Raw genomic sequence first — 17014 nt, 5'->3', positions numbered from 1 at the left:
GACACTGCTTATTAAAAACAAAAACTAGCACATAGATTTTTTTTTTTTTGTAGGGCAGAAAAACAGAAACTATTGAAGAATCTTCTAACATTGCCATGGCTAGCTATAACCACAAGGTATGTGTACCCATGTGACAACATCTCCTGTAACAGGGGAAGTTCTACATATGGTTGTGATTATGGGTAGATTAAAGGAGAAAAGCAAAATGAGGAGAGTGGATACCTCTGGCTTTCTCTAGGTTAGGGTAGCAAGAAGCCTATTTGCAGAATTCTGCTTAGAATTAAATCAGTAACAAATACAAATGAAATCTCCAGGTATGGAAAGTACTGGGTCATGTAGGAGAGAAATTACTTGATCTATAATTTTAAGATAGAAAAGACACAGTAATGTAATCAACAAGAGAATGCCATATCCACCACACCAGATAGAATATTAGGTATCAAATAAACTTGATTTTGAAAAATGTTCAAGGACACAGGCAAATTTAGAACACAAAGCTGTGCATGGCAAATAATCCCAAATGGGATCGGTGTATGTGTGTATAGAAAAGAAACCTGAAAAGAAATTCATCAAAACTTGAATGCAAGAAAGTTAGGTGGTAGGATCACAGATAGGTTTTTAAATCTTCCCTATAAAGTATCCTGCATTTTCCAAATGAAAATCTGATTTATCTATTTTATAATTCTTAATTCTCCCTTTTAAAGAACAAAATTATCTTAACATAATTTCAAAATTTATAAAAATGAATGTAATCAATAAAATTATTCTTTTTCAATATCTGAAAATTAATGTCTTTATTATGTCTACATTAAACAAAGGAAAACAATCTCAGAACATTACTATCATTTTTTACACAATTTTTCTCATTGCCTATAAAGATACCTGCACAAAATATTACACATATTTTTTCACAAAACAGTCATACTTCTAAAACATAAGGTCCAAGAGAATAAACCTAGTATAAACAAAGTAATCTACAAAATCATATTCTCTTAATTTTAGACATCATATTTATGTCTAAAATATTAAGTAAACATGTTCAAAATTAAAAACAATGTTTAATACTTATACTACAAAATTACTTGGACAGCTCCACAAAGATGGACAGTATCATTAGTAAACGCATACCTACTTTAATATAACTTTTTAAAGTTGGATCAGAGACAGGTCTGTTTAAATAAAGCATTTAAAATCTTCACTATGAAATCTCTGATGTTGACTTGCTGAGAAAAAATGGTTTAATTAACACACTAACTCTTTCGATGATTCAGATTCCAGTGAAGCCAACAAAAATAATTTCCTTTTTTTTTTCCCAGATTTTATTTATGTATTCATGAGAGACACAGAGAGAGAGGCAGAGACATAGGCAGAGCGAGAAGCAGGCTCCCTGTAGGGAGCCTAATGTGGGACTCGATCCCAAGACCCTGGGATCACGACTTGAGCCAAAGGCAGACGCTCAACTACTGACCTACCCAGGTGACCGCTAAAAATATATTTCTGATAAAACAAACAGCATTGAGTTTCCAGGTAAATGCCAGAAGAATAAAAAAATTAATGTTAATAAGATCCTTTTAGAACAAAAGAATCAAATATTTTCCTTTAAAATTCTAAGCAAAAGGAATATTAAATTTCAATGACATTACATACAGAGAGGAGAAGAGTTCTAACACTTCATGAGAGCTTTTTTCCCCCAGTAAGAAGTTCATAATAAAGTTTTCAACGCATATGTAAAAATTCTGTGGGTTGCACAATACTTGTTCTCTTTGTCATGTAAAATTGAAAAATAACATTTGATGTTAAAGCAAAATCAGATGTTGGAAAAAATGTATTTTATTACCACATATCACCGCTGACTACACAAGGAAAATGTGCTTAAGTTAGTTATTCTGTACATATATACTAACAGCTATCTTCTACTGCTGATTCAGGCTGCTGCTGTTAATGATTTTATATGAACTTTGATGCAATTTTCATATTTTTAGCTCACCAAGTAATAATATGACAAGAAACAAAGACCTAAAGTATGCAGTCAAAACAGTAGTAGCAAGACATTTAGAAAAGAGGCGAAGTGTGTATTAGTGGCATAAGAGGGGCATACAAGAATAATGGTATGTTAACAAGAAAGACTACCCTTTTGATTGCAGCAGAATCATATTTGAAACCCCTTCAATCCATAAGGCCTCATTTACCAAGTTCATTGCACTTATATAGTAATCTCTGGACTACAAGTCATGGAGCTTTATTTTTTTTTTTCACTGAAAATGTATTTTTGTCTTGTTTTCTTATTTTCCACAGTCTTCCCTCCCACACACACAGAATAAATGTACATATATGCATAGGTTATACATATTTTTATCTACATACTACATATGTGTAAGCATGTATATGTGTATCCACAGATACCTCTTTATCCAAAATTTGCTTACAAATTATCTACTCTAAAAAAAAAAAAATTACCTACTGTGTATCTGGTTCTGTGCCTGATCTTGGAGATGGAAACACTATCAGGATTTGGTTCCTGTACTCAAATAGAAGACATAATTATAAAACTCCCCACTTACTTAGTTTACTTAACACACACGCCTTCAATATCACTTGCTAATAAAAATGCCAACTCTTTTCACAAGGGAGCCTCCTTTGTGGGCCATCTGTCTCAAGTGACTCAACACAGTCTGGTTCTAAACTTCCAATCTGCAGAGTTCTGCAATAATTCTGACTCCCAGTTCCCTGGTCCTGCACTACCTAACTTTACTGGAAGACCACAGTCAGTCAATATTTTCTGATTGGGTGATTGCTTAGTGGTTGAACCACTAATCAGCATTTATTTGAAAGTATGACAATCACAAAATAATGCCATTTACTAACTGATAGATTATTAGATATGGGTTACTCTGACAGGCTTATTCATTTTTTCACATTTAATTCTATAAAAGAGGTATCATCATACTTTTTTAAAGATGAGAAAAGTGAGGCTTTGAGTTTTAAGCAACTTGCTTAAAGCCATACAGTCGCTAGAAAATGATTTACATTCAACGTTCTGCCCACAGTCACTAATGCTATACCATCTCCCAAAGAGAAGAGCCCTGTTTATAGATGGCTGGACCCAAAAATTTTGATTCCTATGTAACCGTATACTAAGGCACAGGTCAACATAAACAGCTAAGTGAATTGAAAGTAAGTAATAATCATGTACACAAAAAAACAGATCTTAAAGGCAAACATATAAGCCATACATATTTACATATGTGTGTTTAAGATAATTGCATCTTTGAGATTATACACCAGTTTAGACTCCAGAGACATCTTTTCTCTGTATTAGCACACACTGTCAAGATTCGACTATACAGTTTTAACAACTGAAAGTGATTTTGTTTTTCATGATCTGGCTAGGAACATTCAGTTGCAGACCTTTGTCTCACCTCTATCCAACCCTCAGCACCCAGCATTAAGGCCTGCCACATACTGGATGCTTAATACATAGCAATGGAATACTATCATTAACTCTTGAAACTTTGTCCTAAGGTGAATGTCCCATCTATGTGAATATGTGATAACACATATTTATCTTGAACATCACAAATAGAATGAGTGAAGAAATGTTTTAAGCAGAACAAGGTAAACTTATATTCCAACATAAGAAATTTTCAATATTTCATAAATGAAAATACATGAACATAAAACCTGTTAGCACAATCTTCTGGCTAGAATTTTAATTATGGAAAAGTTGGAAAAATTAGCATTATCTCCACAGCAACTACACCCTGGCAACAGATAGAGTAAATATGTGTGAACTGGTCATACTCAAAAGAAAGCATGACATAAGAACTAAATTGCAGCGGTTGTCAAGATTGTAGGCCTAAAATTTAGCAACTTAATTTAGCACATTTAATCATAAACACAAAACTAACTTATATCTTATTTCCTTGATTTTACCAATTACTAGAAAGGTGTGTGTGTATGTGTGTGTGTGTGTATTCACTATATATATTCACTATATATATATTCACTATATATATTTACATATATATATATATATATAGTGAATTTTGCAAAAAACATAAAGAGGAAAAGATCACTTAAGTGTTAAGAAAGTTTCTTCCTAGAGATTTATGAAGCATTTTATGATACCCCACCCAGTGGTGGCAGCTTCCTCATAGATGTTTTAGTACCCTTACCAAGTACAGGATTCATTTGACCTAGTCTATGCCACCTTATCCTACTATCAGTACTTCAGCGGTCTTTTTACATTTGACTTCTATCATACAATTGCAGATCCCTTTTGGAAATTAGTGGAAGAAAAGTACTCTGTCTTCTATTCCTACTTGACTTTTGCCACGAAAGTGGTGACTCAAAGTCCCTATATTCTACCCAATGCCTGATATATAGCAGATACTCAAAATAGGAAAGCAGTAAGCCTGCTAGGTATGTCCCAAGGTTACCAACCTTCTTAAGCTTCAGTCTCTGCAACTGCAAAAATGAGCGTCAGTATCAATTTCATAAAATTACTATGAGCATTGAGAGCGTCTAGCACATAGTGAGTACTTAACTATTATGTGTTTTGAGTCTCAGTTTCCTCATTGGTTGAAAGGGATCAATAAAACCTAACCCAAAGAGTTGTGAGAACTGAATAAGCACACATATATAAATCAGTTGGCATAAATGGCTGACATATAGTAGGTTCTCAATAAACTGGAATTCCTTTGTTACTTTTCCTCTAAACTCCTATTTCAAGACCCAGAAGAAATTTAAAAATCAAATGTAGTAGAAGATTAATAGATGGTTGAAAGAACAAAAATCCAATATTCTAATAAACTATCATTTTTTTTGTGTTGCCAATAAAACTTTCCTATGAAAGACTACAATTAGCATTTATTAATACATATAATACAGGCACCTCGGTGGCTCAGTCAGTTATGCATCCAACTCTTGATTTCAGTTCAAGTCATGATCTCAGGGCTGTGGGACGGAGCCCTATAATGGGCTCTATGATGAGCATGGAGCCTGCTTGAGGGTCTCTTCCTCTCCCTCTGCCCCTCACTACCCCCATTTGTGGGTGCACACTATCACTCAAAAAAAATGAATAAAATATATTCTAGAATACCAGAAAAATTTAAATAAGTCATTTTTAATATTAAAATTCATTCATATTTTTACCTTTTCTTCTAGCTGGTCCTTCAAAGCCTGATATTTTAGCTTCAGTTTTCGGTTCTCATTTTCATTCTGGGTTAATTCCTCTGTCAGCCTGTCACATTGTGATTTCACCTTCTCTAGCTGACAACGATGGACTTTAGCTGTATTCTTATCTTCTATGCTTTCTGCCTGAGAAAAAGAGGAGAAAAGAAAAAGTCCACTGGCCATAGCCAAACTGTACACCAAACAAATTACACATTTTATCCGTGGGAAAAAACTTCAAGATTTTGCTCTAAGCATCTGTACATACATACACACAAAGGAAACGCTGCCTGCATTTACTCAATTACTCCTTAGTGCTCACCGAACATTTACTCAGTGAAAGGTACCGTACTAGGTGCTAAGATAGCAAATATGAAGAGTAAATGTGCCAGATACAACTATCAGTTAATTCTACAGCAATGAATGAGAAGGGCTTAACAAAGGCAGAGGCAGATACTACGCCAACCTAAAGCGGGCACCTCAACTCTGCTGAGAGGGAAAGGGGTTGTGAGAGAAGTCTTCCAAAAGGGAAATACTGTGACACAGTACTGACTGATCAGTTTCCTCCTCTATACAAGGAGCTTTACAACATTCCTGTTCATCAGCCCATCTCCTGGGTCTTGTGAAAGAATTGGGTACTTCCAGTACAACAAAATTACTGATCCCACCCTGTGAGGCTGAAAGGATTATGAATTGCAGCAGCCAAGAAGCTACAAGTAACTTAACACGAAAAGGAGCGTACTGGTGATTATTTCAGTACCGGGTTTTTAAATTTCTTTTTGGAATATAACCAGAATCAACTTTGAGAAAAAATTAGGAATAATCTATTCTGTATATGGGATTCAATAAAGATTTGCCAGGTATGTGAATTTTAAAACTTTTTAAATAACAACTATGTAAACACTTACTATATGTCAGGCACTGCTCTCAAACTTCTTGCATAGTTTTTCTTCATTGTGTCCTCACAACAACCCATCCAAGGGAGGTACTATTACTACTGCCCCCTTTTCTGAAGATGAAGCCCAGAGACACTAATAACTTGGCCCAGGATATGCAACGAGTAACTGCAGAGCCAGAATTTGAACCCAGAAATTCCCTCTAATGTCCATGCTTTCAATTAGTCTGCCATGCTGCCTTTAGCAAAGTACATTTATCATTTTTAAAAACCAGCTGGGTACAATTTGGCAATGTTCACTAGTCACACCTACAAGTTACTAATAGCTTATAAGCAACTACCTATGATCTGTTTAAAATACATGTTTTAATTGCCAAAATATGTTTTTTTTCTTTTTACAAGTTTATTGTATATGTGTAATCAGGTATGTAGGAATTCAATAACTGGAATCAATTTCCTGAGAGGAAGTTTTGTCAGCTTTAGACAAAATCTGTATTACATTCACCTCACAAAATTCACCTAAGACTGGATGCAATTTTAAATTAACAAAAGAATTGATTTTTAATGAGGAATCCTGTTTCACAACCCAAAAACAAAAATTATAAAATAAAGTCTCTCATCAGGAAAATTGCTCAATTATGATTTTAAGTTCCAACAGAATGCTTTGCCTTTTCCTTATGGCTAATGAAACTCTTGGATATAGAAGTTTCCCCTAAGGCCAGTGGCAAACTGAAGCTGGTTCAGGGAGCCTTAAAGAACCAGCTGTGCCCATCTCTTCCCAACACTGTCCCTCTCCAGCGATGTCTTCTTTGACAGCCTGAAATCAAATGAGGTATTCACATAACACTAAAATAGACAAATGCTACAAATCAGGGTTTACTCCTCTAACCCCAGGGAACCTAGTTTAAACCTAGTTTAACCTAGGTTAAAAGTAAACCTAGTTTACTTTTTGTGGTTTTACTATTACGTTTACATTTCATTCTAAAGTTTACAAAGTGATGTTTTACTCACAAAAGCCCTGTGATAAAGATATTACTAGTCCCATTTTATCGATGAGGTACAAAAAGGTTAAATAACTTGACCATTATCATACAGCCAGCAAGAAGCGAAAGTATAGAGCTCAAATCCTTGGTCTTTTGATTCAAAAAAAAAAAAAAAAAGTGGGGGAGCTCTACCAAATGATTTCTGTTGAAATCATAATGGGGTGATAACCCAATGTCCTTCAAATATTAATAGTAAAGTACTTCATTAAAATATTTTACATTTAAATTTAAAAAGAGGCATAAGAAGAGTACTTCTAGAAGGGGAAAACATGTAATTCATGCAAAGAAAAAATATGGGTAATGCATTAGCATTAGTAATAATGGATTACACATTGAGGAAGAAAGTAAGACCCAGGAAAAGTAATAAAGATGAAGCCAAAAGACAAAAAAATAGAACATGTATAGAGCCACTTGTCCAAAGTCCTATTGTACATAATTCAGTACACTAAGTCATCTGTGATAATCATTATTATCAACTCCTTTTAATTAATATAAGTAAGTAAAAAGTTTAGAATTATGTTAATGAAATAGCATGAGGCAGGAGTTGTTCCTTATGGGCAACTCATTCAGTTTACAATGAAAGTGCTCACAATCTCTGGTTTCCTTTTTAGCTCTTATGCAGCTTTTATACCATAGTAAAGGGTGGCTATAACACTCCTCCTCTCTCTCTGTCTTCCTAATTAAAAATGCCTAAAAATTTGAGAATATTGACAGAGTCCTTCTAAGTTATATATTATTTTCATACAGGTACTTTCTCAAAGCTTTATTGTCATCTCATTACATATGCATAGAAAGACTTCCTAAAGAAAGAATGGGGAAAACTACCCTGTGTCCTATTGAATACCATCCACTCTATTTTGATCTAACACTCTCACACTTCCGCATGGATCATCTCTAATCCACCTATGACAAATGGAATGAACATGTTTTCAGTTCTTCTTTTATCCTGTCACATTTGACACCTTGACTGTACCTTTCTTGAAATGCCCTGCCCAGGTTTCCAAGATACCATTCTTTTCTGGTTCCCTCCTGTCTCTCATATAGTCCTTTATTCTTCTTTGCTACAACCTCTTTCTCAGTACTTTCTTAAACCCTGGGGTTCTAGAGTTTCATCCTCTACTTTCTCCCTATATGGTCTCATTAAAATCTCAGGATTTCAACTACTACCAATGGGTTACTGGATTCCAAATATTCAACTTTAATCTTACTTTCTTCCTCAATGTGTAATCCATTATTACTAAAAACTATTCTGCTTAGACTTTCATGGTCAGGCTTCAGTTCCTTTCCACCTCAACATGCTAAAAAAACTGGATTTTTCCACCCTTCTCTCCGAATCTGCTCTTCTGACTGCATTATCTACCTTGACAAATAGCCTCATTAACCACCTTAGTCACCCAAGTCTATACCCAGTCATCCTCAACACTAAACCTTTTCACCTATAAGCAGTGTAGTTAAGAATACAGGCTCTGGACTACCTAGGTTCAAATCCTCATCTCCACTACTTTTCAGATGTAAGACCTCGGGCAGTTAACTTTCCACGTCTGTTTCCTCGTTAATGAAAAGATACCATATGATCTGCAAGGATGATGTGAGGATTAAATGGTTAATGCATATAAAGTTCTTACAGTAATGACTGGCATGAGCTAAGTGCTGGGAAAAAATGTTTGCTAGTATTATTGTCACAGCCAATCAATCAACATATGACATATATTTTATTTTCTTTAAGATTAAGTCCTCTCCTATCTCTGATTCTATTTTTATGTCCTCATCAATTCTGACATATTGTTATGCCATATTTCATCATCAATATTAAGACATATTTTTACACATTTTACCACTTGCCATTTTTATGGCAGTTGTATTTCAAGGAATTTTGAAAATTAACCTAAGTTAAGTTATAATTAACCTTAAAGACTTACCTATTTACCTATGCAACAGATATCTACAATGTTCCAGAGACTGTTCTAGGCATTGGAGATATAGCTGTAAACAAAAGAGACTCAAAACCCAGTCCTCATGGAGTTTTCATTCTAGTACAGGGAGACTTAAAAATAAATAATATGGGGATCCCTGGGTGGCGCAGCGGTTTAGCGCCTGCCTTTGGCCCAGGGCACGATCCTGGAGACCCGGGATCGAGTCCCACGTCGGGCTCCCGGTGCATGGAGCCTGCTTCTCCCTCTGCCTGTGTCTCTGCCTCTCTCTCTCTCTCTCTCTCTGTGACTATCATAAATAAATAAAAAAATTTAAAAATAAATAAATAAATAAATAAATAAATAAATAAATAAATAAAATGGAATCTATGTCATATGATGATAAGTACTATGGAAAAAAGCAAAAGCAGGAAAGAGGGACAGATTTATTACACTCCTGACAATCATGTATAAAATAATTCCCCTGCATGGGGATAATGCTAATACCATTAGAAACTAGAAACATTTCTCCAAATGCAAGATTCTCAATTATGCATTTACCCAGGCCAACTTTGATTTGGAAAAGGAGGAGTAAATCTCAAAAGCCTTGGGTTTACACAGCTCATAAGCTGATCCACTTTAGTTACCATACTAATAAGGACTGTAGTTATAACTCCTATGGCCTTGACAAGTCTTTGCCTTTTATATTTTAGGAGGTCACAACGTGAATGAGGGCACGTTTCGGGTCCATGACTTACTGCCACCTCTGCCTTTCCTGAACTCCCAAAATAGCTAAACGTTCTTTTTAAAGGGCTTCAGTGCTCTGAAATAGGCGCTCCCAGGTGGCTGCTATAACTCATTTCAACCTGGATGAACAGGCATGAATAAGCCTCTTTAGTGTTAGTTTTATCTTCCCTTCAGTGCTTAGGAATACAGAATGATCCCTACAAGTTTATGCTTTATTAACTTCATGAGCCACCAGGAAAAAATCCTTCAGTATCATCAGGATAATTCAGCGCAGGTACCTTCAGCGTCCTAATATGATTCTCAGCCTCACTCTTTTCTTTCTTGAAGTGCTTCATCAGCTCCTGGATGTTCTGTTCATGTTTAGTTTTCACACTCTGCAGTGATGATGTGAGATCTTCCAGCTCCCTCTGGTGAACGTCTCGTTCCAGCTTTAACTGCGTAATGATCGTAGCTGTTTCTTCCTCTCTGGATTTCGCCTGTGTCTTGAGGTCAGCAAGGTTCTTAAGCACCTCCTTCCTGGCTCTCTGTTCCTCAGCCAATTTATTAGCGAGATCCGCCCGGATGGCACTCAGGTTCTTGACAGCCTCTTGCATCTCAAGAAGTTGAGCTTTGTCCCTGGCCTGGCTTTTCTTTAGCTCAGTGATTTCTTCTTCTAGGTGAGCTTTCTCCACTTTCATCTGGCTTTGAATCTTTCTCTGCTGCTTCAATTCACTTTCTAGCCTATGGATAGTGTCCAGGGAATCCTTGACTTCTAGTTCAAGGACAGTTTGACGAGACTCAACGTCACTTAGTTTCTGCTCCTTACAGTGAAGCTCCTCCTCTTGAAGGGCACGCTTGGTTAAGACATCGTTCAATTCCTTTCGAAGATTATCTATCTGTTGTAATGCTGTATAAAGCTGGCTTTTCAATTCGTCCTTTTCTTTTAGAATCTATCAGGTTAAAAAAAAATCACTGTAAAATTCGTCATAGAAACATCACCAACATCTATCAATCCTGGATTATAAATAATTATTTAGGGATCCCTGGGTGGCGCAGCGGTTTGGCGCCTGCCTTTGGCCCAGGGCACGATCCTGGAGACCCGGGATCGAATCCCACATCAGGCTCCCGGTGCATGGAGCCTGCTTCTCCCTCTGCCTGTGTCTCTGCCTCTCTCTCTCTCTCTCTGTGACTATCCTAAGTAAATAAAAATTAAAAAAAAAAACTTGTTAAAAAAATAAATAAATAAATAAATAATTATTTAAATGTTGGATAAAATTTAGCAAAAGAATGAGGAAAGAAAAAGACTACTATAATTTACCAGAGGTTGCAATAATACAAAGTTACTTAAAGTAACAGTTCTTTACATTTCAATTGCACACTTTTAAAAAGGAGAAACCTCAAAATAGATAAGGAAGATAATATAGGGAAGCATGCATATATAATCTAAGAAAGATTATGATACAATCAATCCTTATTAATAAATAAAGTCAGTAGGGGCAGGAAATACACCAGTATGTAACTGGGAGTCTCGAAGCCCCAAAAAGATAGAAATAATACTAAGATTAGGAGAGGTTGGGGAGGGATGCAAAGAGCAAAGTCAAGGGACCAGATGTCCATCCCCCTCTGCCAGCCTCTATGTAGAGTGAGGGTTGACACTGCAGGATGAATGGGGCCAAGATATCTCTCTCATCCTCATCACCTACCAATGTAATAAAAAAGCCAGCAGCTAAGGAAGCTAGAATTATGCCTCCTCTCCCTAACACTGGCACCAAGAACAGTCTCCGTCTCTGCTTATAGATGCCTGCCATGGTTTAAACCCAGAAAAAAGAAAAGTAAGATTCTCACTTCAGAATGAGAAATAATGAATAAAAATGCAAATACTTACAAGGCAGTTTTAAAGTTTGTATTTTATACTTTAGTATGAAACAATTCAAGATAAACTACAATGAGTCAATCACTCCAAAGAAACAGATTCCTCAAAGCCCTGTCAGTTTCAGCATGGAAAAACAGCATGAAGCTAGCATGAGAAATAATAAAAGGAGGTGGTAAAGTAATTGAGCTCTGACCAGAGAAAACTGAATGTGATTCTCAGTCCAGTCATAAGTCATCCCAGGGCCTCAAGGAATTTATTTATCTTTATAAAGGTAATAATAGCAACTATATTATAGGGTTGTGATGAAGACTAGTGGGAAAAAGAAAAAAAAAAATGGGCAAAGGATTCAAGTTCAAGGAGAAGCCAGGATCCCAGGGAGGTATCATGCAAGACAGTAATCAGATCTGTGAAGAACAGGTATAACTGATAAAGCAATGTACCTTGACTAAAAATACTCAGGACCATAGAGGACTTTACTTTGAAAGGCAGGAAAAAATGGCTAGAAATACAGGGAATTCTAAGGGTAGATGGTTTTTTGTTTTTCCTATTGCAGTGTACCCAATTCCAACAAACTTAATGGCTTAAAACAATACCATTTATTATCTCCTGTTTCCACAGACCCCAAGTCCAGGAAAGGTATTGTGCTTTCTCAGGCTTTCCTAAGGTGTTTCCAGGGCTTCCTAAGGCTAAAATCAAGATATCAGCTGGCCTGGATTCTTGGAGGCACTGGGGGAGAATCCACTTCCAAGTTCATCCATGTTGTTGGCAAAATTTAGTTCCATGCCCTTAACACTCTGGTCCCTATTTCCTTACTAGCCCTGGGTGAGGGGTTGCTCTGAGCTTCTGAGCCACCCACACTCCTTGGCTCATGGACTCCTCAGACTCTGAAGCCAGTAACACCACAATGAATCTTGTGTTTTGAATCCTCCAACTTCCCCTTCCCTAAATAGCCAGAAAATTTTCTGTTTTTAATGACCCCTCTGATTAGATTAGGCCCATCAGACAATCTCCTTATCTTAAGGTCAACTCTGCCATATAACATAACCATGAGTGATATATCATCATGTTCATAGGCTCCAGGAATTAGGATGAGTCATCTCTGGGAGGTCACTCTACTTACCATACCAGAGAAGACAGAAACTGACAGAATCAAGTCTTGGCTGTATGGATAATGCAAGAGGGGCCTGACAATGAGGAGAGGTGGCTTCAAGACAATGATTAATGTTTGAAACAGATAATATAGGCCCCTGGCCAGCAGTTAAGAGACTTCCATGCAGCCCTGTAGATAATTCTTTTTTTTTTTTAATTTTTATTTATTTATGATAGTCACACACACACAGAGAGAGAGAGGCAGAGACATAGGCAGAGGGAGAAGCAGGCTCCATGCACCGGGAGCCCGACGTCGGATTCGATCCTGGGTCTCCAGGATCGCACCCTGGGCCAAAGGCAGGCGCTAAACCGCTGCGCCACCCAGGGATCCCCCCTGTAGATAATTCAAGATGCTCTAGCAAATAAAACATCTTTGGTTGCAAAATAATATGCTCCTAAAGTTGGTTTAAACAGCAAAGATATTTATTTTTCTCACATAACAGGAACACCAAAGATGGAGCTCTTCAAGAAGAGTCTGTCAAAATTCAGGCACTGCTACTCTACGATTCTCTAGGTTTGCCCTCTGTTTCAGTATTCCAAGAATCACATCAATTTACGACAAAGGTGGCAGCTTTAGAGTGGACAGCCACAGACTACATTAGTCAAGTTTGTAATTTCTTTGGCAATACAGATACTAAAAACTAGTTCTATTTGCTTTCTGTTAATTGCTTGGCTAGTAGCCACAGCCCAAGATTTTGTCTAGACATTGTCTCTGAGTCTGAAAATGACAGTGTCTTAACTGCCACTTCAACAACCTGGACACTCCCAGGGACCCTCAGTTGTATAGGCTTTATCTTGAGGGAACTCAAACTTAGATCCCCTTTATCTGGCCAGGAATACTTAAGCAGAAGCACTTGAAGGGGTCTGAGAAATCAGGCTTGTTTTTCATCTCATTTTTATTTCTGCTAAGTTTCCTAATTCCCTCTCTTGCTTGGACTAACTTCAGCAGGGATACATCATTTGACTATTCCAATGCTAAAGAAACTCCAAATTACCAGACTCTATATATTTGGATTGTAGATTGCAGATTTTCAGTCTCCCCCCACCCTCCAAATCTTGCTCTCTGCTTTTATTATTTATACTTTTTCTCTCGGGGAACTTTTCTGAAAGCTGTAGTAAGTTCATAACACATGCCAACATCATAAAGTTTTCATATCAGTCACTTAATAAGCATCACTGCCCCAAGGTAGGATTTCTGATGGTTCAACTACTATCAATAGCATAGTTTGTCAGCTTTTCCTGAGAAAGATATGACCCTCCTCCTATCCCCACTTCATTTCTCCGCTTAGTCAATCCTCCATTTTAGGCTCTTACTTAAGCTCCTTACTCCTAGAACTGATGTTTCATAATGGCTTGAATATCTTCTGATGAGAGTAAAAGAAAACTCCAATTCAAAGTAATTTAAACTACAAGGTAACTTAATCTCACTCCAGGAAGAACCGTTCCAGACATGGTATCAAAGCTCTAGGTCCACCTCTCCGCATTTCTCTTGGCAGTACCCTCTTGTGTGTGAGACTTGATTCTCAAGACCATCACAAGACTGCCAACTTCAGCCACTGCAAACATCACAGCCGAGTACAACCAAACCAGAGAAGTAAAAAAAATAGTCTCTTGTGTATCTTCTTCAGGAATAAGTAAATGTTTATCAAAAGCTCTCCCAACAGACTTCATAACTCATTCTTCATTAATCAGAACAGAGTGAGGTGCTTGATAACTGGCCTATATTAATTTTTGAACAGGATGGAATGGGTTGGGGCCAGGGGTAGATGGGGAAAATCAAGACCACTATAGAAGCCAAATGATGTTTCTATATAAGTTTTGCTGGTACTATTCAGGAGCAGAAATGGGAAAAATAAGAGTTTGGTTGATTCCAGATTGAAAATCAGTAAGATGTGTGAGATGGAAGAAAAAAAATCAAAGATGCTGGTGAGCATGTTATCAGAGTAGCTTTTCACAAAGTCCAAGCTGACAGGAAAAAACGGATTCCAGGAAATGGCTGGTCAACTAGAGGAATGTGGAAAGATCAAAATCAGATGGTAATGGTTAAAAAAGGAAAAGGAAATAAAAGAAATGTGTAAGTTCAGAGAATGAAATTTTGGAACTAAAGATTTGAACATAGAGAAATAATAGATGAGGACAAATTTTAGCCACAGAAATTAGCTGCTGAGTGACTTGAAGGTCACAGTAAAATGGGAAATTAGTGAAGTTTAAGGATGTGGAGTTCAATGCTGACTTGAACTATATGTAATCACCAAAGATGATGACAAGAATTATAGGTAATGAAATAGGTTGAGGGGAAGCCAGATACAATAATCCTTGAGAAATGTGGAGGCATAATGCAAAAGTATGTAGCAGTCAGGAACAATGAGAAGAGAACATTCTAACCAAGCAAACCTAGCAAACTTAGTTTCCAAAGAAGAAAAGCTGAGAGAAGATTATGAAGGGGGCATTGAAAATGGCTGTGTGAAGCCAGAAGAACAATACTGTCTAAAACCATAAGAACAGGAACCAACTCTCCAAAAGCCTGACCACAAAGTATACTTAGGTTTTTGTTTTGTTTTAAATTAACTAAGAGGTAGACAGAAATTTTAAAAAGAAAAAAATCGAGTATTTTTCTGCATGCGAGGGTACATGCAAACAAAATGCTGGATTATTCTAATATATCAGTACTTTAGCCTTTCTAAAATTGCATATCATAGAACCGTATATACATTTAAAATGTACTTCAGCACTGATCCTTCTTACTTTACAATCTTTAAATCAAAAAAAATTCAGCTTTTAAAAGACAGTATATATTACATATACTCTTCTCTTCCTCAGCATGAAGGCAATATAAAAAAGGAAAATATGGCAATTTAAGATTCTTGAAGTCAAATGTTATCAAGTGAAAGCTCAATACAGAGGCAAACCAATTATTCTGCTAACTCAGCAAGAAAAACAAGCAACCTAAGCAGCCTTCCCATTATCCATATTAAAATATATATCTTGGGCAGCCCTGGGTGGCTCAGCGGTTTAGCGCGGGGTGAGTGAGTTCTGGAGACACAACATGCAGCGACCCGACTGGAGTCAACGATACTGTACAGTTGAAATCTGCTAAGAAGGGTCACCTGGGGGGCTCGATGGTTGAGCCCTTGGCTTAGGGTGTGATGCTGGGGTCCTGGGATCGAGTCCCACATCGGGCTCCCTGCAGGGAGCCTGCTTCTCCCTCTGCCTGTGTCTCTGCCTCTCTATGAATAAATAAAATCTTAAAAAAAAAAAATATATATATATATATATATATATATATCTACGAATTTGGAGATATTCAGAAAAGCATACGTTGTGATAGGATCCAAGTTCAAAATTTTTTCCTTTATCATTTGCAAAGCAGGTATCAGAATCAATAACTTCAAACAGTACTTTAAAAGACAAAGACAAAAATAGAAAAAATAAAGACAAAAATATCATAATTGATGATTAGATTTTTTTATCTACATACTCCTAATGACCATCATATCATGATTCCCTGATGTAAACATCCACGCCATTTTCTTTCAAGGAAAGTATACAATCTGATATTTCTGGTTTTTTTCTGCAATGGTATGCTATTTGTTTGATATTCTATATCATTTGATAACAAAGTAGTTTTGTAATAAAATATATATCTAATAATCTCACCAAACTTCCAAAAATGTAGAAAAATAGGAAAAATAAATAAATCAGAGCAACTTTTAAGAGAATAAAAGTTCTCTTAAGAGAATAAAACTCTTCAGCCTTCTGCTACATTTTTAAGTGGCAAATCTTAGAGCAGAAAATAAATTATGCTGGAAAAAGAGAAATGGAAGTAGTCATTGAAGTATTTAGAAAACACAAAAACTGTATCATTTCAGTATAGAAAATGGCTCAACAAGGCTACTTACTAAACAATTTTCTCTGTATGACATAATGGGTTTTAATTGTAATTTAATATTTTTTAATATATACTTCCAAATATACCCTAGAGTCATTGTTTGAAAATAATTAGTCCAAAAAAATGAGAAACAAAAACAAAAACAAAACAAAAAAGGAGTGGACTGTATTCCTAATGCCTTAGGGAGGCTTTGTGATTTTTTTAAGAATTAAATACTCCTTAGAGATATTATTCAGTAAGACATAAATATATGGATGGTTTTTTCCGAAATTATTTACAACGTATTTCCACATCACAGATTTACTGGACACTTGCATGTGCAGTGAAATAGCTGTTACCCTTCTTCCTTGATTAACC

The 17014-nt window shown here is 36.4% G+C and overlaps 1 protein-coding gene across 4 annotated transcripts in view; it reads right to left on the bottom strand.

Moving 5' to 3' along the window:
* Positions 1-17014, bottom strand: part of CEP128 (centrosomal protein 128) — a 396245-nt gene that overhangs the window by 243498 nt on the left and 135733 nt on the right. For 3 of the 4 annotated variants that reach the window (XM_055304558.1, XM_055304557.1, XM_055304559.1), the window contains exons 15-16: positions 10046-10696; positions 5155-5319 (exon numbers count right to left, since the gene is read on the bottom strand). In XM_055304558.1, coding sequence (XP_055160533.1) covers positions 5155-5319; positions 10046-10696 — 816 coding nt within the window. The remainder of the gene's footprint in view (positions 1-5154; positions 5320-10045; positions 10697-17014) is intronic. The other variant, XM_055304560.1, reaches the window with a different exon arrangement.

The sequence above is a fragment of the Nyctereutes procyonoides genome, unplaced genomic scaffold (assembly GCF_905146905.1).
Source record: "Nyctereutes procyonoides isolate TBG_1078 unplaced genomic scaffold, NYPRO_anot_genome, whole genome shotgun sequence".
NCBI classification, from domain to species: Eukaryota; Metazoa; Chordata; class Mammalia; order Carnivora; family Canidae; genus Nyctereutes; species Nyctereutes procyonoides.
This window is presented reverse-complemented; position numbering and strand designations above follow the sequence as displayed.